This window comes from Oncorhynchus mykiss, chromosome 30 (genome assembly GCF_013265735.2).
Source record: "Oncorhynchus mykiss isolate Arlee chromosome 30, USDA_OmykA_1.1, whole genome shotgun sequence".
Classification (NCBI taxonomy): Eukaryota; Metazoa; Chordata; class Actinopteri; order Salmoniformes; family Salmonidae; genus Oncorhynchus; species Oncorhynchus mykiss.
The window spans coordinates 28,642,913-28,669,233 of record NC_050570.1 but is presented as its reverse complement, the minus strand read 5'-3'; the positions used below and the strand labels follow the sequence as shown (position 1 = coordinate 28,669,233).

Genomic DNA, 26,321 nt, shown 5'->3' with positions numbered 1-26,321 from the left:
GCTGTTAGAAAACACATGAGACTATTGTGCTGGAATGAGGGCCTGATCAGAATTCTACCCTCACTGAGAAGGATAGACGATGGACAGAGAAAAAAGAGTGGTGCAGCACACTGAGCCTAATTAGACTGTATTGTGACAGCAATACATATCAAAATCCCAACTGGGCCATGTAGAAATCCATACCAGACCCACAGTACAGTAGCTCAAGGGTGAGCAGCGTTTGCTGTCAAAGTTCAGTCTCTCAATGATCTACAAAACATGTGAGGAAATATTACAGAGAAGATTCTTCCCTCTCTCTCAGCTGTTTTTTAAAAACTTTAAGCAACCACTCAGTCTCACAAACGTGTTCATTCAACCACTCAGTTTCAATGGTGGGATTTCCTGTCCCTCTTATCAGATATATGCCAGAACAATGGACTCAGCCCACGCAGTGACACGCACAAAGCCCCTCCGTCTGTCCGTACACCGGCCTGGCCTGCTGGACAAACCACTGTCCTCGCGGTGTTCCCCTAAAGCCAGATGTCCCCTGCTGGACCCAAGCCAAAGACCCTGACCATTCTGGAGCAGGAAACATGATTTTAAAAACAGATATAGTCCATGGCTATACACTAGAATGACTGTACACTAGCATGGGAAGGAGCTCGTCAGTGAGGTGCCCCGAGGCGTCACCTGCTCATAGGCTCGACACAGATGGCTGACAATATGTCCCTCAGATCTATGAGGGACAATTCAATATGTGACATGTTAAATAAAATGACTCCACCACAATATCAAACTGGATTAAAAAAGAAGACAGCGGGGCCTCCCGGGTGGCGCAGTGGTTAAGGGCGCTGTACTGCAGCGCCATCAGAGTTCCTGGGTTCGCGCCCAGGCTCTGTCGTAACCGGCCGCGACCGGGAGGTCCGTGGGGCGACGCACAATTGGCCTAGCGTCGCCCGGGTTAGGGAGGGCTTGGTCGGTAGGGGTGTCCTTGTCTCATCGCTCACCAGCGACTCCTGTGGCGGGCTGGGCGCAGTGTGCGCTAACCAAGGTGGCCAGGTGCACAGTGTTTCCTTTGGCGCATTGGCGCATCCGGGTTGGATGCGTGCGGCTTGGTTGGGTTGTGTATTGGAGGACGCATGACTTTCAACCTTCGTCTCTCCCGAGCCCGTACGGGAGTTGTAGCGATGAGACAAGATAGTAGCTACTACAACAATTGGATACCACGAAATGCAAAAAAAAAAAAAAAAAGAAGACACCCAAAAAAACTAACCTGCACACATATAAAATACTGGCATGAAAAAAATAAAATACAAATCACAATTAACAAAACAATTTTATGCGTTTATTTTATTTCATCATTGCAAATGTGCACAACAAACATTGCCTCTAGTAAAATAAATATACAACTAAATGCACAAAATAAACGTTGTATAGGGAAATATACAAATGTTCTAACATTTCTAAAACAACCGTCATATTGTATCAGCCGTTATATTGTATCAGCCGTCATATTGTATCAGCCGTCAGCCGTTATAGAGTAAAATTGTTAGGGATAATCAGACAATATTTTGATTGTGCTTTTTAACAGCGTGATGCATGGCACAGATATAACCATGTAACCTCAGTGTTATTACTGTGTAATTACCTATTTTTATGTTTCCTATTCTACGTGGCATAAGGGAAAGAGCAGAGTATTGATGTAAGTTATTGCCCTACAGTTCTACTTGTCCTTTCTTGTAATTAGCAAAATTAGACAATATTTGCCATTTCCATGAAAGTACAAGGCATTCCTGTTTTCGGGTTGAAAACCAACTTGATTTGTAAGGCAAAGCTGTCCATAAGCGTTTAAAAAGAAATAAATGTGTTGGCTTGCTTGTTGAAGACAGAATGCAATGGTTAGTGCCAAGCCAATGGGAAAATGACACTACACAAGGAATAATACATTCTACAGCAAAGCCCAAACAAAGACTATGTACAGTACAGGAACAGTACGTTTACAGTAGTTACCACATCTACAGAAAAACAAGCAGCTTATCTCCAAAGAAGAAGATGTACAGTAAATATTATGTGGGTGTACGTATCTGTGTATCTATTTCTGGTAAGACATTTTTCATATTACAGCATATCAGAGTTGTGCATTAAATGTACCATATCAATAGAAAATCAAATGAAACATTAAGACAGCATCCACATTACTTACATTGTATTCACACACATATTTACAAATATCCAGCTTTGGGAAGGACCGGGTTGAACAGTTGGGTAAATTTCATACATTTAATTCAGTGGCACCTACAAATAGCACACATGCAGACACACAGACGCACACATGCAGACACACACAAACACAAACACACACACACCCTTTCAGTCATTCAGACAGCATTTTCCAGGTGCTCTTCACAACAATATCTCAGTGTGGGAAGAGGGAAGTCCTAGTGATGGGAGTCTGGAGTGATACAGAGCCCTGGTTGAGAGATGTTGGAAGTAGCACTTCCGTCAGAGGAAGCAGCTGGACACAAAGAGTAGAGGGATGGCTGAGAAATCAGCTACTGACTGCTGGGACGGGAGCACTGACGCTACTATCCACAGGACTGTTGGGAGCTATAAGACATGTCTGGTCTGACCTGGTCTGACCTGGTCTGACTAAACACCTCTAACATCTAACTTTCAAATGGGCTTTTTCTCAGAACCGTTAGCTTAACGGTTGTCGGTCTGTACTGCAAGCTCCACATTGGCATTTGAAACAAGCATCGCTGGCTTTACCTCAAAATAGAAAGCCTTCTTTGACAATCTGTATGAGTAGAAAAGATCAAATGGCTAATACCTTGAAGAGTGATCGCCTGTTTCCTTGTACAGTATGCTCATTATAACCATGCACTGTTTCAGCCTCCCCCCGTCTTTGGAGACAGTACTAAGCAAACACCCCGGTGATACAGCAGTACCTGTCTGATGACAAATGTAAACAAGGGTCACACATACGCTACAGGACAGAAGAGGTGCCCGACACCAGAAGCATATTTACATATTTACAAGAAATCTCCAGCAGGCAACCTCCCAGGCGGAATCTAAGCTAATGCTACCTCTCACATCATACACTTATTACTAGTCATACCCAAGGTCAATATGTACATATATACACAGGGACATCAACTAAAAGCGGAAGTCATAGTACCATACTTAAAACATCTCAATCTAATCAAGTGATAAGCCCACTGAATATCATTTAAACCATTGGCCCTAGAAACGTCTGACAGAATGTCTCTCCGTCACATAGTCACCAAAACTGAACATGTGGAATAATACTGACATTAATTCTTAAAGGGTGGAAGGTGGAGCAGACAAAAGGTGAAAGCTTCATTACATGATATCTACATCTGGAATGATGTTCAAATTTAAGTGCCTCCACCTCAAATAATAATTGTGCTCCAATCATTAAACATGCTATATGATTTAGTTTGAGATAAAAAACGTAATTCAAAACGACAACAAAAACATAGTCATTCAGTTTAACATTGACAACAGAAATGTGAAGCAAACATAAACACTGTATGAAACATATTTAGAAACGGTGAAAGCAACATTGACAAAAGTCCACAGAAAAAAGCACTGCTCCGGAGCTATAAAATACACTGTCCATTTCTAACAGCACAAACGTGATACACAGTAGCTCAATGGCCTGGAGAGTAAAGACAGTGTGACTATATCCAAGCTTGTGAGAGACAGGACCAGATACTATGGAGACAGTGGGTGACAGGTCTCGTCCATGCACTAAAAGCGCCAGGAGCAGAGGTTTCGAGAGGACCTCGTCCTTCTTCAAGCCTCTGTCTGAAGGGGAAAGCTAATTGCTAGACATAGTATATGGTTGGGATAGGTGTGGTGGGGTGTTTGGGCTGCACTAAACAGGCACTTTATGGGGCAGCCATCATGGGGGCGTGGCCTTACACCCGGTGGACCCTGAGCCTGGTGCCCATCTCCTCCAGGAAGACGTCGTCGCTGGCGCTGGCCAATAGAGGCTGAGTGGAGGCGTTGCTGCTGCCCACCGAGTTGAGACGCAGGACGTTGGCGTTCTGTGTCCCCTGGTCCACACTGGTACCCTGGGGCCCTATTGTAACCGGAAACTTGGAGCTGAAATTCAGATAGATCTACACAGAGAAGAGAAACAGAGCAAAATAGTGTTGGAGAGGTGTTTTCATAGTGTTGGAGATGTGTTTTCATTGCAGTTCTACGTACTGCGTAAGCAACATGCAGCATGGTGAGGAAAGGAGATGACAGAGTAGCCCTCTGGTCTGAAGGTGTGAAGGGGAAGGCGTGAAAAGAGAAGACCTGCTCTGTGTTCAGAGCTCACTGGCATGTTTCAGAAGTGAGAGATGAGCCGAGTTCATGAGGAGACTTAGTTTGACCTCACACCCGTCACTCGCACCAGAGAGGACATGACACAGTGAAAGAGGTGATTATGGCACGAGTGATCGATCAATCATATTAATCTCCTCCTCTAGCCTTCGTGTCACGTTCAATGGGCACTGAGTGTGAGTGTGTGCGTGCATTAATGGAGGGTTGACACATTTCTGTGTGTCAACTGCTATACAGATGGAGGGCTGACTAGTCTGGTGGTATTAACATGTGGCCCTTGGTGGTTGCAGTGGAGGAGCACACAGTCATGTTCTGTATGCTACTAAAACAAGAGGGCAGGTAATATTTTATTGAATTTGTATAGTAGTTCGCTACTATTAAATACAGCAAAATCTCAAGGTGCTTCTACGTCTGGTGACCTTTTGGTACCTTTTAGTACTTAAAAAAATAAATCTCAGAATATAGAAATGATTGCTGGTGAATAACTTAAATCCATAGTCTGTCAACATGTGTACACAAGCAGGTTAGATGAGAGTGACCTACGTGTTTGGTGGTGTCTGACAGCTGTTTTTCGATCCTCTCCACCACCTTGCTGAAGGAGGGTCTCTTAAAGGGGTCCGCTTCCCAGCACGACCTCATTATCTCATACCTGAAACCACAGCACACACATGTTCAGGGGCGGCAGTTAGCCTAGTGGTTAGAGCGTTGGGCCGGTAACCGAAAGGTTGCTAGATCAAATCCCCGAGCTGACAAGATAAAAACCTGTCGTCCTGCTCCTGAACAAGGAACCCACTGTTCCTAGGCCGTCATTGAAAATAAGAATTTGTTCTTAAATGACTTGCCTAGTTAAATAAAATAATACAAATATTTGCACTGTTCTTTCTCTAAGTGTAAATGTTTTTAGTTTTAATATGAACTTTTATGGTGAAGACAAATTCATATAATCTGCCATCTGCTCAAATCCCACATATTCACACCCATGCATAGTACACCCACGCATACACTTCTCCTACTCCCTGATTCTTTCTCAAGATACTTAGACACGCACACCACACACACACACACACACACACTCACATTTCACTCGGTGCAAACTCTGGTGCATCCATTCTGTATCCTTCCTTAATCATTTTGTAGAACTTTGAGTCCACAGGTATCCCAGGATATGGACTGCTTCCTATAGGCCAAATAGGAAATAAGATAATAAAAATCAATGAAAACACACACACACACACACACACACACACACACACACACACACACACACACACACACACACACACACACACACACACATATAGAGAATAATGTGTATGTAAGTACCGAGTGAGAAGATTTCACAGAGCAAGATGCCATAGGACCACACGTCACTCTCAAATGTGTACACACACTCAAAGATGCTCTCCGGAGACATCCACTTGACTGGGAGACGAGCCTGCGTGGAACACAAACCATCACAACCAGTCAAATATGTCAGACGCACTCCATCTATTCAGCAAATTCATCAAAGCAAATCTATTGAAGTAGTCCATCATCTACATCACTTCAGCTGTGGAGGCTTGAGAACCGGTGAGGGGAAATGGTTAATGCAGATTCTGCTGATCTGGAATTTCAAACCAATGTTCAGCATTGCTTGTTTTTGTGTTAGTATGAGAGAATATGTATTTCCTAGGTTAAAACTCCCATACGGTGCTGAATGTTTGAGACATTTGTATCTGGTGACCCCATACCAGTGACATTTCAAGTAATTCATAAACACACAGCTGTCTCAGAGTGCGCATTATAATGTCACATTCACCAAATATACAGATGGGACCAACATTGACGTCCTTGATAAGATGAGCAAGAATGTCTGTATAAAATACATTCAAATACTGAGCTAAATTGTATGCACCATTTTGGGGGAAATTATATTATGTTATACAATTAACAAGTCATATTTTAATTGTTCAATACCTCACCTTGCGAGGGTAACGTCACCGAGACTTTTTCTAAAATGTTTCAAGAGATTGGAGAACACATTGGGAGGGATCTTAGACCATTCCTCAATACAGAATCTTTCCAGATCCTTGATATCCTTCGTCTGCTCGTATGGACTGCCCTCTTCAATTCAAAACACAGGTTTTTATTGTGTTTCAAATCCAGAAACTGAGATGACCATTGCAAAAATATTGATTTTGTGGCCAATTAACAATGTCTTTGTGGATTGTGCTGTATGCTTGGGGTTATTGTCTTCCTGGAAGATCCACTTGCAGCCAAGTTTCAGCCTCCTGGCAGAGGTAACGAGGTTTTGGCTAAAATGTTCATGATGCCATTGACCTTAAGCTAAGCCTTTTTTTTTAAAGGCTCAGTGATGTTAGGCTCAGTGAAGGTGAGGTATTGAAAGGGTGTCAATCATTTTTACTCTTACCTTTTGAGAAATACAAATATTACTTGTTAAATGTATTAGTATATCATAATATATTTTCCACATTTTTTGGCATACAATATAGCTCAGTATTTGAATTATTTATTTTATACAGTAATTCTCGGTACCCCACACATACAGATAATTGTAAGGTCCCTCAGTCGAGCAGTGAATTTCAAACACAGATTCAACCATAAAGACCAGAGAGGTTTTCCCAATGCCTCGCAAAGAAGTGCACCTATTGGTAGATGGGTAAAACAAACAGATATTCCCTTTGAGCATGGGATATTATTACACTTTGGATGGTATATCAATACACCCAGTCACTATAAAGATACAGGTGTCCGCATCCTTCCTAACTCAGTTGCCGGAGAGGGTTTTCAGGATAAAAAGAAATGGAATGGCTAGTTGAGAGCTCCATGAACACGGTTATGCTAACATTTTTAGAAGCATTAGACCAGAACCTTGATACTGTTTGACGTCTAAATTTGAACATTAGTCATGAAGATTAGGCTATTTTCAGGCAAAATTCGAAAGGAAAACCTTGTTCAGTCTGCTTTCCACCAGAAACAGATGAATACACCTTTCAGCAGGACAATAACCTAAGACACAAGGCCAAATCTACACTGTAGTTGCTTACCAAGAAGACAGTGAATGTTCCTGAGTGGCAGATTTACAGTTATGACTTAAATTTGCTTGAAAATCAATGGCAAGACTTGAAAATGGTTGTCTAGCAATGATTAACCACCAATATGACAGAACTTGAAGAATTTAGAAGATAGTAATGGGCAAATATTGTACAATCCAGGTGCGCAAAGCTCTTAGAGACATACCCAGAAAGACTAAGGTGATGGGAACCCCACCCCCTGGGTGCACATTTAGTTGTTTTGCCCTAGCACTACACAGCTGATTCAAATAACCAATCATCATCAAATGTTGATCATTTGAATCAGCTGCGTAGTGCTAGGGCAAAAACCTAAATGTGCACCCAGGGCCCCAGGACCGGATTTGAGAAACCATGATGTATTGACAAGGTGTGAATACTTATGTAAATGAGATATTTATGTATTTCATTTGCTAACATTTCTAAAAACATGTTTTTACTTTGTCATTATGGGGTATTGTGTAGATGGGTGACATTTGTATTTTTATGTAACACAACAAAATGTGGAATATTTTCTGAAGGCACTGTAGCTGACAAACACACTTTATATCAATACAGTGCCTGTGCTTGACGGCTTTCACTGCAAAATGTCCAAAGCAGTATCTATAACTCATATTGAGATCTACAGCGAGTGATGGGGCAGACTTACATTGCCTTTGACTACATAATTGGAGTCAGTGGTGATGTCACGAGCAAGGCCGAAGTCACAGATCTTTGCCACTCGTCCCTGGGTCAGGAGAATGTTCCTGGCTGCCAGGTCTCTGTGGATGCACTACACACACACACACACACACACACACACACACACACACACACACACACAAATAATGAAACATAATGCAATAAGACAGCACAAGGTAACATAACATACTGTAGAACAGTCAATACTACTAATACATTGTGACAGAGAATTTTCTTTCCCAAAAGTTGCTCCATACACACCCAGATACTAATACAGGGCCTGGCTGTAGTCTGGTGTCCGCTTGCTTTAATGCCTTATACATTTTTCAGTAGCATGCTCAAACATGCATCCTGGACCTGTTGACCAGCCATGGAAATGTGATCCTGGTATTGTTTGGAAAGAAAGAGGATGGAACTAATGTGTGTGTGTGTGTGTGTGTGTGTGTGTGTGTGTGTGTGGCTTAGTGTGTGTCTAAATGTAATCTCATACAATGAACCAATAATACCAGTGGAAAGGATGCTTTCCAGAGAATGGTTGGACATTAACATGGTCCACCATCATGGATTTAACTAGCTGGACTGAATTGCAGAGTACAAGATAGACCTGTTGTTCTAGATAGCTGGTGGTGAGGGTTTTCAGGAGCTTATTAGGACAGGAGATCTTCGGTGAGGACATGAAGGGCTTACATTTTTGGAAGCCAGGAAGTCCATGCCTTTGGCCACTTGATAGGAGAAGCTGAGCAGATCCTCTGTGTCCAGAGAGAGACCGTCCTCATGGAGCATCTCACTCACAACATCTGGCTCACTACTGGAACCACCTGAGAGAAAGAGAGAGATGGAGCAAAAATAATTAGAGAGGTGTATAGAGAGAACAGCATTGTGTAGAAAGGTAGCTTCATTGTTTATAGAGGGACTCTGAAATTATAAATGTGACAATTATCAATGAATATCAGAGTGGATGTCTTGCCTGCTTTGCGCATCGAGCGCCTCTTCTCTGAGGAGAAGCCATTTGGCAGGACGCCAGTGACAGAAGGCCTCATATCCACGTAGCCATTCCTGCTGTCTCTGTGAGGAGGAAAGGAGCAGTCTGATCTCAGTTCAGCTGCCATGCCAATACTACATATTACTCCTACACACTGGGTAGGAAATCCTCCCTTACATAAATTGTGAATCTCCAGATACATTTACTCTAAGTATGTTTTCTCAATAACAACAAAGAGTGCTTCATGCTTAGTTCAATTGGGGAATTTTCAACAACGGCAGTGGTATTTACTTCCGTGAGCAGGTGAGATGACATAAGCAACAGCACATACATACCTTACATACTGTGCTGTGACAATTATACACCACTCAACTACCACCCTCTCCTTGTAATTGTAAAAGGTCCACACTGACCCAGCTGTAGCTGTTCCCCTCTGCAGCATGACATTCCTGTAGTAGCAGTCGTCCCCGAGCTTGGAGCAAAAGAACGTCTCTCTCTTCCTTCTCAGAAAGTTCAGGAGGTCACCAAAGCAGCAGTACTCTGTGATCACCAGGGTTGGGCCTGAAGACAAGGAGCACAATTGCCATGTCACATGACAGTAGAAATAGAACACAAAGAAGCAACACACAAAAGACAAACAAAGATAAACAAAATACTCTTGACGGATAGACACACCAATACAATCACAGCAAGTTTCGGGATCACCACTCCTACACCATAAAGCATGATCCAATGCTCAACAAGCCATAAAATCATTGGTGATAAAAGGAGGGAGTGTTCAGGTTATTACTGTTTCTCAAAAACCTCTGACAAAAAAGTTACCCACACCATTCAGATTGATGATACCATAGGCTTAACCCTAATTCTAGTCTTGGATAAACTCTTCTTCTTCTATGGTTGGTACAGTCCTCCAAACCTTCTGCCCCTTACCTCCAACAGTACAGGCTCCAAGCAGGTTGACGATGTTCATGTGGTTTCCGAGGTAACTGAGAACTTTCAGCTCTGACATCAGCGCCTCCTTCTCAGTGGCATGGGCACTGGCTGTGGAAAAACCATCGGAACGTGATCATTTTAAAGTGCTTCAAAGTCGTCATCAAAGAAAACATCAAAGGAAATCTGCTTGTGCTAGTTTCACCTCGTGCTAGCACAAACACCTCTGGCCGCTGTCGGTGTCACAAGCATACATACATACATCAATGCAAACACGCACACACACACACATACTCAACAGCTACTGAAATATATTTAGTCAAATATCTGTTGAGGGTGTTCACCAATCATCATTCGGGCCAGGGGTCTTCTGACTGTGACTTGACCAGGTCTGATTAGTCAGACACCATAAAATAAACCGATTTGTCACCAACGTGTGTCTCTTTTCATTGCCATTAAACTTGTCTGAGGCTGCGCGACCGAAGGTAACCCACCCGGTACCGCCACCCTGGAAGCCACTTCCCCAGAGCTAAAGAACCGAATCACCCTGTGCGCATGTGTTCACTTCACTCACCCTCTTCTGAACCCTGATCATCAAGCCATTTGATTGACATGATGATGTAGCCTAGGTCTCTATTTCTGAACAGCTGATATAAAAACTAGCTCCGGTTTGAACGAACATTCCACAAATATATATACACTGAGTGAACTGAGTGAACAAAACAACACCCTGGCGGCCTGCTCTTTCTGTGACACAGACTGACCAGGGGAAAGCTTTGATCCCTTATTGATGTCACTTGTTAAATCCACTTCAATCAGCGTAGATGAAGGGGAGGAGAACGGTTAAAGAAGGATTTTTTTCAATTAAAATTTTACCCCATTTTTCAAGGTATCCAATTGGTAGTTACAGTCTTGTCTCATCGCTGCAACTCCCGTACGGACTCGGGAGAGGCGAAGGTCAAGAGCCATGCGTCCTCCGAAACACAACCCAACCAAGTCACACTGCTTCTTGACACAATGCCCACTTAACCCGGAGCCAGCCGCACCAATGTGTCGAAAGAAACACTACACCTGGCGACCGTGTCAGTGTGCACTGCACCCGGCCCGCCACAGGAGTCGCTAGTGCGCGATGGGACAGGGTCATCCCTGCTGGCCAAACCCTCCCTAACCCGGACGACACTGGGCCAATTGTGCGCCGCCCCATGGGTTCACCGGTCACGGACGGCTGCGACAGAGCCTGGACTCGAACCCAGAATCTCTAGTGGCACAGCTAGCACTGCGATGCAGTGCCTTAGATCACTGCGCCACTCGGGAGGCCAAAGAAGGATTTTTAAGCCTTAAGACACCTCTACTCAGTATTAGGAAGGTGTCCTTAATGTTTTGTACACTCAGTGTATTTTGTAGGCTAATTTAGGATGTAGGTTACAACTTTCTCTGTGTGTTGTTACTAAGGATATTTCAGTAGCACAAGCAGGATGCAGTCTACACATTGCATTGGGGCAAAAACAATCAGCGTTTTAACCACAACTAAAATAGAACCGTTAAAAGCTGACTGCCTCTGCCTCCTGTTTAACCAATCAAGGTTTGCAATGATGATGAAAAAACAACACTAAATCACTATTTAGACTGCCTGTCTGTGTCCTGCGTGTCTTTGATATGTTGCTGCAGCGGAGGGGGAGAGAATACCGCTCATACGCAGAAGCTTCGGTTGTTTAACTATCCGGAAGAAGATTCCAGAGAATTGGTCAACGCAGCTCCTCTGAAATGTTTTATTATCACTTGTGTCATCACTTTGGTCTTACGTTTGAGCATTTTGACTGCCACTGTCATCACTGTATCAGCTTTGGACATTCCATAAGCAGTAGCCTCCACCACCTTCCCGAAGGCTCCGGAGCCCAGCGTTTTCCCTGCAGACAGACATGGAACACAGACAGACTAATGTTATTCCATCGTGTTCCCCTCCCACATCCTAGCTCTGCTTCCTGCACCAACGATCACCAGGTTTACCCTGCAAGGGCGGGGAAAGCAGACACCAGGACACGCAGAATCCTGTTTGGGGTGGTTTCAAAATTTCCAAAAACAACAGAACATTTGCTTAAAGGGAGGGGTTGAGGTTGTTTATAAAAGAAAACAGCTACATGAAATACATCATGCAGTTAGTGTGTGCTCGCAGCTATTGTAAAAGTGTGAAACTGTAACCAATTGGTCTGTAAATAGGGTGTGCATCCATCGTTATGAGCCCGCAAAGATACATTGGCTGGCTCCAAATACCAAAACAAAACAGACTTTCAACAGCTAATGCTATGACTTGATACTACACATCTTAAATAGACCTGGGTAATACTAAAAACAAACTAAACATCATACAGTCCTGTATTAGAGATGACGGATATACTGTAAAAGATGTCTGGGGCAACCTACCCGCTTGGTGATGATTAAATGTGCTATTCCTGAGTGTGGTGAAAGCCAAGGAACTCACCGAAACGCAGTTTGTCCCGGGGGAACTCCCACTGGTGGTCGTATGGGAGCTGGGTAGGGTCAATATACACATAGTTGTTTCCGTGGATACCTTCAATGACTTTCCACTGGATCTGGTATTTGGGTTTCTGTGAGGCAAGCAGGGAGTTTATATTAGGAGAAGCACAGAGGATGCCATAAAACTCACATCAATCATGGTACTTCAGCACAGTTTATGGTGAGATACTGTACCTTATCGTTGGCTGTGAGTTACTGTGTGTCATTTTTATACTCAGGTGTGTAACCTGCAGTAGAAGTGGGTGTGACATGCATGAGAAGAGGTGAGTTACCTGCAGGTACTTGTAGAAGAGCACTATGAGGATGACACAGAGGAGGGCTGCTGCTGACACAAAGCCAATCAGCAGAGGGGTGAAGAGCTCATGAGGCACTGTTCTCTCTGTAGGGACAAACACACAACACAGAGAGATACAGAGATATCAGTGAAGGACGTTAGAGAGAGGAGAGAAGCACTATGAGAGAATGACAGAAACACAGGAAGAGATCCGATCTTGTGTTTGGCTTTATATTAGGCTTCTTATGTGGAGAGTGCTATGTGGTAATCACTCTAAAGTAATCCTATTATTTGAGTCAAACTTTATTTTCTGTATTTTGTTAATGTCTTTGTATATTATTACCTACATAATTCCTGTTATAGTCACAGTGCCTTTGGAAAGTATTCAGACCCATGAACTTTTCCCACATTTTGTTATGGTTACAGCCTTATTTTAAAATGGATGAAATAAATACAAATCTTCATAACGACAAAGCGAAAACAGGTCTTTAGAAATGTTAGCTCATTTATTAAAAATAAAAAACAGAAATACCTTATTTACATAAGTATTCAGACCCTTTACTATGAAACTTAAAATTGAGCTCTCTTTCTACAACTTGATTGGAGTCCACCTGCGGTAAATTAAATTGATTGGACACTTCTGTCTATTTAAGGTCCACAGTTGACAGTGCATGTCACAGCAAAACCAAGCCATGAGGTCGAATTAATTATCTGTAGAGCTCAGAGACAGGACTGTGTCGAGGCACAGATCTGGGGAAGGGTACAAAAAATGTCTGCAGCGTTGAAGGTCACCAAGAACACAATGGCCTCCGTCATTCTAAAATGTAGGAAGTCTGGAACCACCAAAACTCTTCCTGGAGCTAATGTTTGTATCTAGGAAGAGCAATCGGGGGAGAAGGGAGGTGACCAAGAACCAGATGCTCACTCTGACAGAGCTCTAGAGTTCCTCTGTGGAGATGGGAGAACCTTTCAGAAGGACAACCATCTCTGCAGCACTCCACCAATCAGGCCTTCATGGTAGAGTGGCCAGATTGTCACCTTAGAGATCCTTATTATTCTCTATGTTTGGTTAGGTCAGGTTGTGACTCGGGTGGGAAAATCTATGTTTTCTATTCCTTTGTGTTTTTGGCTGAGTATGGTTCCCAATCAGAGGCAGCTGTCTATCTTTGTCTTTGATTGGGGATCAGAAGGCACATGAAAGCCCACTTGGAGTTTGTCAAAAGGCATCTAAAGAGTCTCAGACCATGGGAAAGAATATTATCTGGTTTGATGAAACCAAGATTAAACTTTTTGGCCTGAATGCCAAGTGTCACGCCTGGAGGAAACCTGGCATCATCCCTACAGTAAAGCATGGTGGAGATAGCATCATGTTGTGGGGATGTTTTACAGGGGCAGGGACTGGGAGACTAGTCAGGATCGAGGGAAATATGAATGGAGCAAAGTACAGAGAGATCCTTGATGAAAACCTGCTCCAGAGCGCTCAGGACCTCAGAGTGGGGTGAAGGTTCACCTTCCAACAGGACAACGACCCTAAGCACACAGCCAAGACAACGTAGGAGTGGCTTCGAGACAAGTCTCTGAATGTCCTTGAGTGTCCCAGCCAGAGCCCAGACTTGAACCCGATCGAACAACTGAAAATAGCTGTGCAGCAATGCTCCCCATCCAACCAGACAGAGCTTGAGAGGATCTGCAGTGAAGAATGAGAGAAACTCCCCAAATACAGGTGTGCCAAGCTTGTAGCGTCAAACCAAAGAAGACTTGAGCCTGTAATCGCTGCCAAAGGTGCTTCAACAAAGTACTGAGTAAAGGGTCTGAATACTTATTTAAATGTGATATCAGTTTTTTATTTTTTAATAAATTAGCAAAAAAAACAAAAAATAGTTTTTGCTTTGTCATTATGGGGTATTGTGTGTAGATTGGGGATGGAAAAAAAATATTTAATACATTTTAGAATAAGGCTGTAACCAAACAAAATGTGGAGAAAGTCAAGGGGTCTGAATACTTTCCGAAGGCACTGCACAGTATGTAGCATGCTGTGGTGTTGTGCAGCATGACGCAGTACTGCTGCTGTTGTTGTGTAAAACTGCTGTATAATAAGTCGTCTGTTCCTTTGTGTACTGTAGCGGTTTGTGGTGTTATTGTTTTCCTAGCTCTGTACACTAGGTGTAATAAGCTCTTTAGCCATAAGAGGATTTCTCTCCATTTCAAATCATCTCAGAATGCAGAGTCTGCAGGAACTAATCTTCTGTAAACCTGTCAGTGGCTTTTAAAGCTCTCCCTCCATCCCTTTATTCTTTCCCTACAGCTTCCTGCCTCCTTGGCTGGCCATGTCCAAAATTCCCACAGTGTTTAAACATTCAGGGTGGCAAGGGCTCCAACTGTTGTCCAGACTTCCCTGCATGTCTCCGCGTGTCTGCCCTGCTCCAATAAGCACTAAGGCCTGGGCACAAGCTCCCACAAGCCTGTCCTGCCTGGCTACACACTCCTCGTCCATAATGCCACCCACATGCCCGATGTGTCCAGGCAACTTCCCCTCCTCCTCTACACCATCGCAATCTCATTCTCCATACCCACGCTAAGACAACTCTCTTCTCACTCTGGTTTCAATTGCTGTCATATTAGAATAGCGCATCAGACAGTATATAAACAGGATGTTCTAGAAAGTTGGATTCGCGTTCCAAAACTACACTATGCCCCTACCACTGATGATCATTTCTGCCAGTAAGTGATGAGACATTATCACACATCACACAGGTTTGTGTTATCTCTCCCCACCTATGTTTATATAAACAGACTCCGGCCCTATAATCAATGCTTAATATTGCACCTCTGTTTATGGGTAAGATCTATGTCAAAAGCCCAAGTCTTTTGTAAACAATCAGTGGATTATAATTGCGAAATCCTTCGAGTTGAGCTGAAGAGTGTTGTTGGTGCGGATCACTTACATGACCTTGAGCCACATAAAGTGAAACAGCTGTAACGCTGCACCTCAGCTCAGACATAATGGGAGGAGACCTGAATGGACTTTGACTGTAATGAGTGCACTGAGAGTCGCGAAGCAAGTACAGGGAGTGAGTGTATTAATAAATCAACAAAACAATAAAGACGAAACACAAACCACGCAGCGACATGAAACAGAGTCAATGACGACTGGGGAAGAAACCAAAGGGAGTGACATATAAAGGGCAGGTAATCAAGGAGGTGATGGAGTCCAGGTGAGTGTCATTATGCGAGTAACGCTGGTGACAGGTGTGCGCCATAACGAGCAGCCTGGTGACCTAGAGGTCGGCGAGGAGGCACACGTGACAGTGACCTGAATGTAACACAGCCGAGACTTTAGTTAGTACTGCATTACTGACATTAATTCAGTTTTTTCGTATTGAGTATTATCTATAAAAAAATATTTAAAAAATCTACAACAACTCCCCACTCATTTGTATATTGCTATGTGTGTGTGTGTGTGTGTGTGCGCATGTCACCACAACTCACCACTGATAGAGAACAGTGTGTAGGCCTGCTCTCCCTCCACGGTGGCCACACACTCCAACGTGTGGAATCTTCCCGTGGTGATGTTCAGCCTGCTCTCCACCTCCGTCTTCCCAAAGGAGGGACTCAACAATGTCACTGTGACAATGTCCTGCTCCTCCTGAGTGGCATTCATCTGGTGGGAGCACCTGAGGGATGGGACAAAACTGTCAACCAAACTAATGTGACTGCATTTGGATGTCGTTTTTAGTAGATTTAATGCAATGTTGCTTGTTTCATGTGGCTCTATGAACACAGCAGTTGTAAATGTAAAATGGTTGAATGAGCTGTTATGAGTAAACAAACAGGAGACTAAGGAATTGTTGACCATGTGTTCACCATGTGTGCCCTCAAAACAACAGCCAGGTACAGAGAGTCGTTGGACAAAACTGGGGCATGACGCATACAAGCATACATTGGTCTTAAATGTCGAAATAAAATCTCACTGTGCCAGGCTAAATCAGTCCATCCCCATACAATACCAGTCTTCCACACCAAACTAAAGGATATACTGTATGTTCCTTCATGTCAGCATCTACTAAAACAACAATACCTTAGAGGTACAGGAAGTGAAAACAATCTCAATAAAACAAAAATATGGGGGGGGCACATTCCATACCATCACCTTGTGCCTTTTGTAAACAAACATTTCAAAGGTAACTGTACGCATGTTTGTTTGAGTTGGACAGCTCTCTAAGTCGTTTTGATCATAATTGAAAGCGATAGGATAATGACTAGCCAATCGCCTCTGACTCATTGTCAGAGTTTCATTGGATTGGTGTTGCCATGCTTATTATAAATAGAGTGAAGTTATGAATATTACTACTGTTTCCTGAATGAGGTATAACATACTATGGGGAGTCAACGACCCATCCTATTCACCTGCAGCAAACTGAAAGCACGCCCAATGGGCCAATAGACGCCGAGCCAGACTCGGAAGCTCCTCCTTCCTGGCTATAATACTGGGGCTCACATCCATTTCCTCAATTCAATACCGCTCTTCAGCGAACCCAAACCCCCTGAAGGCACAGGCCAAAATATGTTATACCTCGTTCCCGCCTTCTGGGAACAGTAGTTACATTCATAACTGTCCGTTCCCTTTCAGTTGGTCACTCGGTATAACATACTATGGGGACATGAGAACTTGCTGCAACATGGCTATGTGGACTGACACGCAGTCACTGCAACCCAAATCCATAGACCCCATGGTTCCAAGAACAATACTTACATTACGAGCCTGAAATGTCAGGACTCGTACCTGTAATCGCAGGTCTAAAACGAGAACACCTATTGTGACTTGGTAAAGCGCTCGCACGCGAGCTGCATAACATTGACCAGAGTTGATGCAAACGCTGTTCACAACACGGACATCCTTGTTCAAATCTATATACGCGTGTAAACTGTGCACCGGACACAGGCCATGCTACAAAGCCAACAGAGAAGGTGAGAAAGGGAAGAACTGTAAGACATAGGCATAACCTAGGGAGAAACTGCATTAGGATTGTGGCGGATGAATCAGAATTAGTTGGGTAACATAGATAATTAAGATGTTTATTTGCATAATATGCTTATGTGAGATACTTGTCATTAGAATGTATCCTTTTGGACTATAGTGTTGGCAGTTGCACTTTTCCCTCAGCTGGGGCTCAGTCACCTGGGACCCAGAGAGGGGAGAGGTCAGGCTTGTCTTCAACATGTCTCTGGTGCTATGCAGAATATCAGAAAGGGAAGAGGACAGGAGGGAACATTGTCTTCATATGTGAATGTGTCTTTACCTATTCTTAAACCATGTGAAGGGATGGCGTGATTAATGGGAAACCAATTACTTGTCTCCACTATGTCTGTGTGCCAGTTACTTCCTCCTCTTCCCATTGGGGGAAGGTGTATGGCAGTGTCTGGAAACATTGTATGTCCTCTCTGATCTTACATTTATCCTGGGATAGTGTATGACCTAGAGGCTCACTCCTCTCAGTGAGCATGTCCAGGAGTGGGGTCAAGAGGGGGTTTACTTGAGATGGGGGTATCTAGAGTTGATAATTGATATATGCCATTGGATGAGTTGGTGTTTTGTACTATGAAGTACCAGGAACGAGATTAGAACCTCGTCTGAGGGACCAAACTGAACGATAATTTATGGTGAATGTTATCTGGCTAAGGGATACTCCTTTCTAAAGAAAAAGTATTTCTTTGTGAACAGTTCCTAAGATCTGTGGTTCGTCATGTACAGTGCCTTGCGAAAGTATTCGGCCCCCTTGAACTTTGCGACCTTTTGCCACATTTCAGGCTTCAAACATAAAGATATAAAACTGTATTTTTTTGTGAAGAATCAACAATAAGTGGGACACAATCATGAAGTGGAACGACATTTATTGGATATTTCAAACTTTTTTAACAAATCAAAAACTGAAAAATTGGGCGTGCAAAATTATTCAGCCCCCTTAAGTTAATACTTTGTAGCGCCACCTTTTGCTGCGATTACAGCTGTAAGTCGCTTGGGGGTATGTCTCTATCAGTTTTGCACATCGAGAGACATTTTTTCCCATTCCTCCTTGCAAAACAGCTCGAGCTCAGTGAGGTTGGATGGAGAGCATTTGGGAACAGCAGTTTTCAGTTCTTTCCACAGATTCTCGATTGGATTCAGGTCTGGACTTTGACTTGGCCATTCTAACACCTGGATATGTTTATTTTTGAACCATTCCATTGTAGATTTTGCTTTATGTTTTGGATCATTGTCTTGTTGGAAGACAAATCTCCGTCCCAGTCTCAGGTCTTTTGCAGACTCCATCAGGTTTTCTTCCAGAATGGTCCTGTATTTGGCTCCATCCATCTTCCCATCAATTTTAACCATCTTCCCTGTCCCTGCTGAAGAAAAGCAGGCCCAAACCATGATGCTGCCACCACCATGTTTGACAGTGGGGATGGTGTGTTCAGCTGTGTTGCTTTTACGCCAAACATAACGTTTTGCATTGTTGCCAAAATTTCAATTTTGGTTTCATCTGACCAGAGCACCTTCTTCCACATGTTTGGTGTGTCTCCCAGGTGGCTTGTGGCAAACTTTAAACAACACTTTTTATGGATATCTTTAAGAAATGGCTTTCTTCTTGCCACTCTTCCATAAAGGCCAGATTTGTGCAATATACGACTGATTGTTGTCCTATGGACAGAGTCTCCCACCTCAGCTGTAGATCTCTGCAGTTCATCCAGAGTGATCATGGGCCTCTTGGCTGCATCTCTGATCAGTCTTCTCCTTGTATGAGCTGAAAGTTTAGAGGGATGGCCAGGTCTTGGTAGATTTGCAGTGGTCTGATACTCCTTCCATTTCAATATTATCGCTTGCACAGTGCTCCTTGGGATGTTTAAAGCTTGGGAAATCTTTTTGTATCCAAATCCGGCTTTAAACTTCTTCACAACAGTATCTCGGACCTGCCTGGTGTGTTCCTTGTTCTTCATGATGCTCTCTGCGCTTTTAACGGACCTCTGAGACTATCACAGTGCAGGTGCATTTATACGGAGACTTGATTACACACAGGTGGATTGTATTTATCATCATTAGTCATTTAGGTCAACATTGGATCATTCAGAGATCCTCACTGAACTTCTGGAGAGAGTTTGCTGCACTGAAAGTAAAGGGGCTGAATAATTTTGCACGCCCAATTTTTCAGTTTTTGATTTGTTAAAAAAGTTTGAAATATCCAATAAATGTCGTTCCACTTCATGATTATGTCCCACTTGTTGTTGATTCTTCACAAAAAAATACAGTTTTATATCTTTATGTTTGAAGCCTGAAATGTGGCAAAAGGTCGCAAAGTTCAAGGGGGCCGAATACTTTCGCAAGGCACTGTACATGACGAACCACAGATCTTAGGAACTGTTCACAAAGAAGTTGAGAGGGGTTGTATCTTGGCTATAAAAGATCTTTGTACTTTTCTGGTGGTACTTTCAATGGTTCATTAGAGATAGCGCATCATTGAAAGTCAAAAAGGCTATTGCAAAGCTCTTATTAAAAAAATATGTAGTTTAAGTATAACTCTGACTGGTGTGTGAAGTTTGTAACTCTCTCCTCATTTGGTAAAGCAGAAATATGCCACCACAGGATGTAAACTCACTTTGGAGTCAACAGGGGCAAACTCCATATAGGAAAGGTGTACTGATAGCATATGGAGATCCCCCCCAACAGGCTTGGCTGACACCAAGGCCATAAATAGCAGGGCAGTCTTGAAGGAAAGGACTTTCAGGTCCACAGACTCTAATGATTCAAACAGAGGCTCACACAGAGCGTCCAGGACCAACACCAGGTCAGTGCCATAGGCTTTGACCCTGCTCCGAGCGCACACACGACTTCCAGGACCCGCACCACCAGAGGATGAGACCCTGGGGCAGAGCCGTTCATCCCTACATGACACGCTGAAATGGCTGCCATATAAATGTTCAATGTGGAAAAAGAAGGGCCCTGCTCAAAAGGTTATTGCAAGAACATCAAAATGTCTACCAATGAGCTCTGAAAAGGAGAAACTCCCTCAATCTGACACCAAGCCTGTAATGCATGTCACTTATAGATATAACTCTCTCGTAGAGGGAAGCCCCTAGCGGGTAAGCCCCTAGCCATCGAATTCAACAGTTCAGTCATGGGTGCCAAATCCTCCCCTGCGCCTGGGACAATAGATCCCAATGACATGGAACCCCCCGCGTGTCCCCGCCCAACAGGCAAATGATCTCCGTGGAACCAGGGTTGTCTGGGCCAACGGGGAGCCACCGGAATCAATAACAGACCCTCCTAACGGAGCCTCTGCACGGTGGCCTGAATCAGGTCCCCTAGAGGAACACATAGAGCAGAGGCCGAGGCCACTGATACGCCAACGCATCCGTTCCCAATGGAGCGCCCAGATCCCTCATTGAGAAGAACAGACGACAATGCGCGTTTACTCGCGATGCGTAAGATCTACATCAGCCATGCAGAACCGGTCCCAAATCTGTGCCACCACCGAGGAGTGCAGTCCCCACTCCTGACGTTCCCTTAAAAGTAGATCTGCACTCAAATTGAGAAAACTTGGAATATATGTTGGCCTGTGCAACAGGGCATGCTCACTGATCTATACGAGCAGCTAATGGGCCAGGTTAGGAGACTGAGAGACAGCGTCCGTCCCTGCCTGTTGATGTACGCCACCTCCTGTTGTCGGACCTTACCAACACATGCTGGCCCTCAAACATCAAGAAATGCCTCAGCGCTAGCAAATCAGTCAGTAGCTCTAGGTAGTTGATATGCAACGGCCTTTGCGCTGTTGACCAAATCCGAGTAGCCGAGTAACACACAGCGCTCCCCATACCAGTAAGGATACGTCTGTCGTGACCACCCCTGCGGGACACTACCCGGCCCATTTGAATCCCCTGACACAGCAATTGCGGACAACTCCAAGGAGTCAACACCCTTAGGCATGACAGAGTACCTTGAGCAACCGATGGCAGTGGCGAGATGCGCCCAGTGCTGAAACAGATGCATCAACAGAAATCCCAGAGGCCCCACAGCTATCATAGAGGCCATCAGACCCAATAATCACAGGCACAAGCAAGAAAACCACCAAGTGCCTCAGCTGAAACTGTGCCAGACAGAGCCTGAATGCGACCCTTCTTTGTTGGGACAAAAACACAATTCAGAATTGATTCCATTACGAGATCCAGAAACTGAATGCGCCGAGCCAGAGTAAAACAACTTTTCTAGGGATTCACTATGAACCCCAAAGACTGAATATGCAAAACCAGGGTGGCAGTGTGGAGCTCCACCTGTTCACTTGACCAGCCAATCGCCCAGATAATACTCTGACCCCTGGCACCGAAGCGGTGCCAAAGCCACCTCCACAGCCATAGAAAAGGTGTAGGGTGATAGGTGGGGAGGAAGTATAGCACATGAAAATATGCATCCTTCAGATCTATGATGTGAATAAATCGCTGGGATGTACCGACTGCAATAGCCAGCATAGTGGGAGCATTTTTAACTTTGATGTACTTGTTTAAAACATGTAAGTCCAGGATTAGGATGCAATATTCCAATTTTCTAGGCAACTACGAAGTACCGGCTGCACTAACCGCTCTGTACTTCTGACATGGAAACCACCCGAATAGCCTGCTTTTGAAGGAGAGAGGAACTCTCCTCTCTCAAGACAGGCGCTAGGACCTTTAGGACCAATGACGTAATGACTCCACGAAAAGGAGGAGGATGCGCAGCGAACTGCAGACCGTAGCCCCTCACCACTGTCCTCATCAACCATGGTGAAACTGCGCCTGCCCGCCACTTGATAGAACACGCTGCCAGTCTCCCATACATTATATCCTGAAGGGGCAGAATGCCACCCTGAGTACTGGGATAAAAAAATTGTTTTTAAATATCCACCACTCTTGACAACCGAGTGTCCGAATGTGGGGAAGGAACTAGGGGTTCTGATACCCGGCCCACACTGGGTTCAGGGACCTCTGAGCTAGGAATAGACCCATTGTTAGCCTCTGGAGCTAAGTAACTCGCCACTCATCGGCAGAATCTTTACACAGGGGTAAGCAACGACTCACTGCTGCAGGGACAGGAGGTAAACACCTTACCCCAAACCTGGAGGAACTCCACCGAGGGAGAGAAAAACACCAAAGGTGCGTTCACCACCAATGGTTCACTCTCCCCGCCGAATCCACAGCCGGGGCTTCTGGCTGCCCCGGACTGAGGTCATCCAATTCACACTCTGAAAACCCTCCAGAGTCAATCAGGGATAGTCCAGAATCTGGACTCTGAACACTGCCAGAGAAACCGGAATGAGCCTAACTCGGCTTAGATCATCCCTATCAACGCCGACCACCAACCTTCCTCACGAAGTCAGCGTGACTCCCAAAGGACGTTGAACCCAGCTGGAGACAATAGTCACACAAACTGATCCGAACTAAAGCCTGCTGAGTGTGTTTCCACCGCAGGCAAAAGGACAGCACTCGTGAGTATCTTTCATTTTCATTGTGAAACCACATGCCCCGGTCAGATTTTCAAACTCAGCTGCTTAGCCTTTTTGAACTTATTCTTACCACTGGCCATCTTACTCAAGCAAGGAAGAACTGTCAGAGTAGAAAGTAGTGGGTTTTCAGCTCACAAATCCTACACAGACAAGGAAGTATTAGCTACACAAGCAGAGCAGAAAGTAGTTAGCTTTTAGGAAATCTTCCTAGAACATACTGTCCAATCCCCTAATCATAACACAGTCCTCTCGTGCCAAGCCAACAAACCAATCACAAATCATCTCTGCCCAATCCTTAATCACATAAGGGTAATCTCCCTTCAGTCCACCATCAAGTCATGCTTGTCCAATCCCACATCTGCTTCTACTGTTGGAAGGTCAAGATAATTAGACCATGTTGAAACCCTCTTACTGAGGGTTAAAACAAATATCTTCTTAGAGTAACATTAAGTAAATAGTTACATTTCAAAATTCCCTTGATCTATCAACGAAGTCCAATCATAGCATGCCATTGTGAGTATGTGTGTGTGTGTGTGTGTGTGTGTGTGTGTGTGTGTGTGTGTGTGTGTGTGTGTGTGTGTGTGTGTGTGTGTGTGTGTGTGTGTGTGTGTGTGTGTGTTGTCACCTCATATAGGGCTGTTCACAGTAGTACCAGGTGATCTGTGGGGCGGGGTATCCCTTAGCTACACATCGCACCTGTCCGTCCACCGGGCCCTCGTGAGATACAATCTCTGGTTTACCTGACAGAGGCACAGAGATGTTAGTGATGATGCCAGGTGGGGATTCACATTCACACATACTTACATGCCAACACGTACACACACACACACACACACACATAACACAGGCACACACACACTTACACACTCATCACACACGCTGCTGCTGCTGTCTATTATCTATCCTGTTGCCAAGTCACTTTACCCCTACCTATTTCCTCATACCCCTGCACATCGACTTGGTACTGGTACCCCATGTATAAAACCAAGCTATCACTGCTCATTGTGTAATTATTCCTTGTGTTAATATTTGTTCTATTATTATTATTATTTATTTAAATTATTGTATTCTGCATAGTTGGGAAGGGCCCGTAAGTAAGCATTTCACTGTTAGTGTACACCTGTTGTTTACAAAGCATGTGATTATAAACAAATTGATTAGAAGTAAATTGGCAAACTAATATATTCAACTATTTTCCCTAGTTATGGGCCTGTACATTAATTAACTGTAATGCTCTGATTTACTGTTTTGATGGTTGGGGGGAGGAGGGGAATAAGTGGTTGGGCTTTAACATGGTGAACAATCTGTGAAAATCTAGTCATAAATGTCACACCATGTTAATGATTCATTACATCATATTGATAGCATGTAGAAATTAAGTATCTAACTGCCCATTTCCTTACATAATGTATGTGTGGCTCCAGGGCACAGAAAACATTTAGAGAATATAATGTTACGACTTACTGATTACGTAGACTGAAAATGACTGATTGACTGATGCGTCACCATTGGAGGCATAAAAGGTGTAGACTCCACTCTCTGACATTTTCAAACGCACCAGCCTCAGCACAATGTTGTACCTGGTGATTGAATCAACAACAACATTTAAAAAACAACTCACGTTATAGAAGCTGATTTTTTTAAATAAGCCACCAGTGCTCTGCCTAGGTCAGAAACTGCCTCATGGTTATTTACCTATAGTAATAAGCCACCAGTGCTCTGCCTAGGTCAGAAACTGCCTCATGGTTATTTACCACCAGTAATAAGCCACCAGTGCTCTGCCTAGGTCAGAAACTGCCTCATGGTTATTTACCTATAGTAATAAGCCACCAGTGCTCTGCCTAGGTCAGAAACTGCCTCATGGTTATTTACCACCAGTAATAAGCCACCAGTGCTCTGCCTAGGTCAGAAACTGCCTCATGGTTATTTACCTATAGTAATAAGCCACCAGTGCTCTGCCTAGGTCAGAAACTGCCTCATGGTTATTTACCACCAGTAATAAGCCACCAGTGCTCTGCCTAGGTCAGAAACTGCCTCATGGTTATTTACCACCAGTAATAAGCCACCAGTGCTCTGCCTAGGTCAGAAACTGCCTCATGGTTATTTACCACCAGTAATAAGCCACCAGTGCTCTGCCTAGGTCAGAAACTGCCTCATGGTTATTTACCACCAGTAAGAAGCCACCAGTGCTCTGCCTAGGTCAGAAACTGCCTCATGGTTATTTACCACCAGTAATAAGCCACCAGTGCTCTGCCTAGGTCAGAAACTGCCTCATGGTTATTTACCACCAGTAATAAGCCACCAGTGCTCTGCCTAGGTCAGAAACTGCCTCATGGTTATTTACCACCAGTAATAAGCCACCAGTGCTCTGCCTAGGTCAGAAACTGCCTCATGGTTATTTACCACCAGTAATAAGCCACCAGTGCTCTGCCTAGGTCAGAAACTGCCTCATGGTTATTTACCACCAGTAATAAGCCACCAGTGCTCTGCCTAGGTCAGAAACTGCCTCATGGGTATTTACCACCAGTAATAAGCCACCAGTGCTCTGCCTAGGTCAGAAACTGCCTCATGGTTATTTACCACCAGTAATAAGCCACCAGTGCTCTGCCTAGGTCAGAAACTGCCTCATGGTTATTTACCACCAGTAATAAGCCACCAGTGCTCTGCCTAGGTCAGAAACTGCCTCATGGTTATTTACCACCAGTAATAAGCCACCAGTGCTCTGCCTAGGTCAGAAACTGCCTCATGGTTGTTTACCACCAGAAAGACAGTTATTTTCCCACAGTTTAACTGCACAATACTTCCACTCACTAAAAGCCCTGAGGCACTAATTCGTTTCTAGTGTGTGTGTGTGTGTGTGTGTGTGTGTGTGTGTGTGTGTGTGTGTGTGTGTGTGTGTGTGTGTGTGTGTGTGTGTGTGTGTTTAACTATACTTGTGGGGAACAGAAGTCCCTACAAGAATAGTACACAAACAAATATTTTACCAACTGGGGACATTTTGGTCA

At 44.0% G+C, this 26,321-nt stretch overlaps 1 protein-coding gene across 3 annotated transcripts in view; it reads right to left on the bottom strand.

Moving 5' to 3' along the window:
• Positions 1–1,319: 1,319 nt before the first annotated feature.
• LOC110521672 (KIT proto-oncogene, receptor tyrosine kinase) overlaps positions 1,320–26,321 on the bottom strand; it is a 39,999-nt gene continuing 14,997 nt past the window's right edge. For all 3 annotated transcript variants that reach the window (XM_036969494.1, XM_036969495.1, XM_036969496.1), the window contains 15 exons: positions 24,781–24,896; positions 23,942–24,056; positions 16,298–16,482; positions 12,807–12,913; positions 12,479–12,605; positions 11,802–11,906; positions 10,000–10,110; positions 9,483–9,630; positions 9,055–9,152; positions 8,775–8,905; positions 8,056–8,178; positions 5,659–5,770; positions 5,413–5,512; positions 4,879–4,984; positions 1,320–4,127 (listed from right to left, as the gene is read on the bottom strand). In XM_036969494.1, the coding sequence (XP_036825389.1) occupies positions 3,924–4,127; positions 4,879–4,984; positions 5,413–5,512; positions 5,659–5,770; positions 8,056–8,178; positions 8,775–8,905; positions 9,055–9,152; positions 9,483–9,630; positions 10,000–10,110; positions 11,802–11,906; positions 12,479–12,605; positions 12,807–12,913; positions 16,298–16,482; positions 23,942–24,056; positions 24,781–24,896 (1,888 nt within the window). In that variant the 3' untranslated portion in view covers positions 1,320–3,923. The remainder of the gene's footprint in view (positions 4,128–4,878; positions 4,985–5,412; positions 5,513–5,658; positions 5,771–8,055; positions 8,179–8,774; positions 8,906–9,054; positions 9,153–9,482; positions 9,631–9,999; positions 10,111–11,801; positions 11,907–12,478; positions 12,606–12,806; positions 12,914–16,297; positions 16,483–23,941; positions 24,057–24,780; positions 24,897–26,321) is intronic.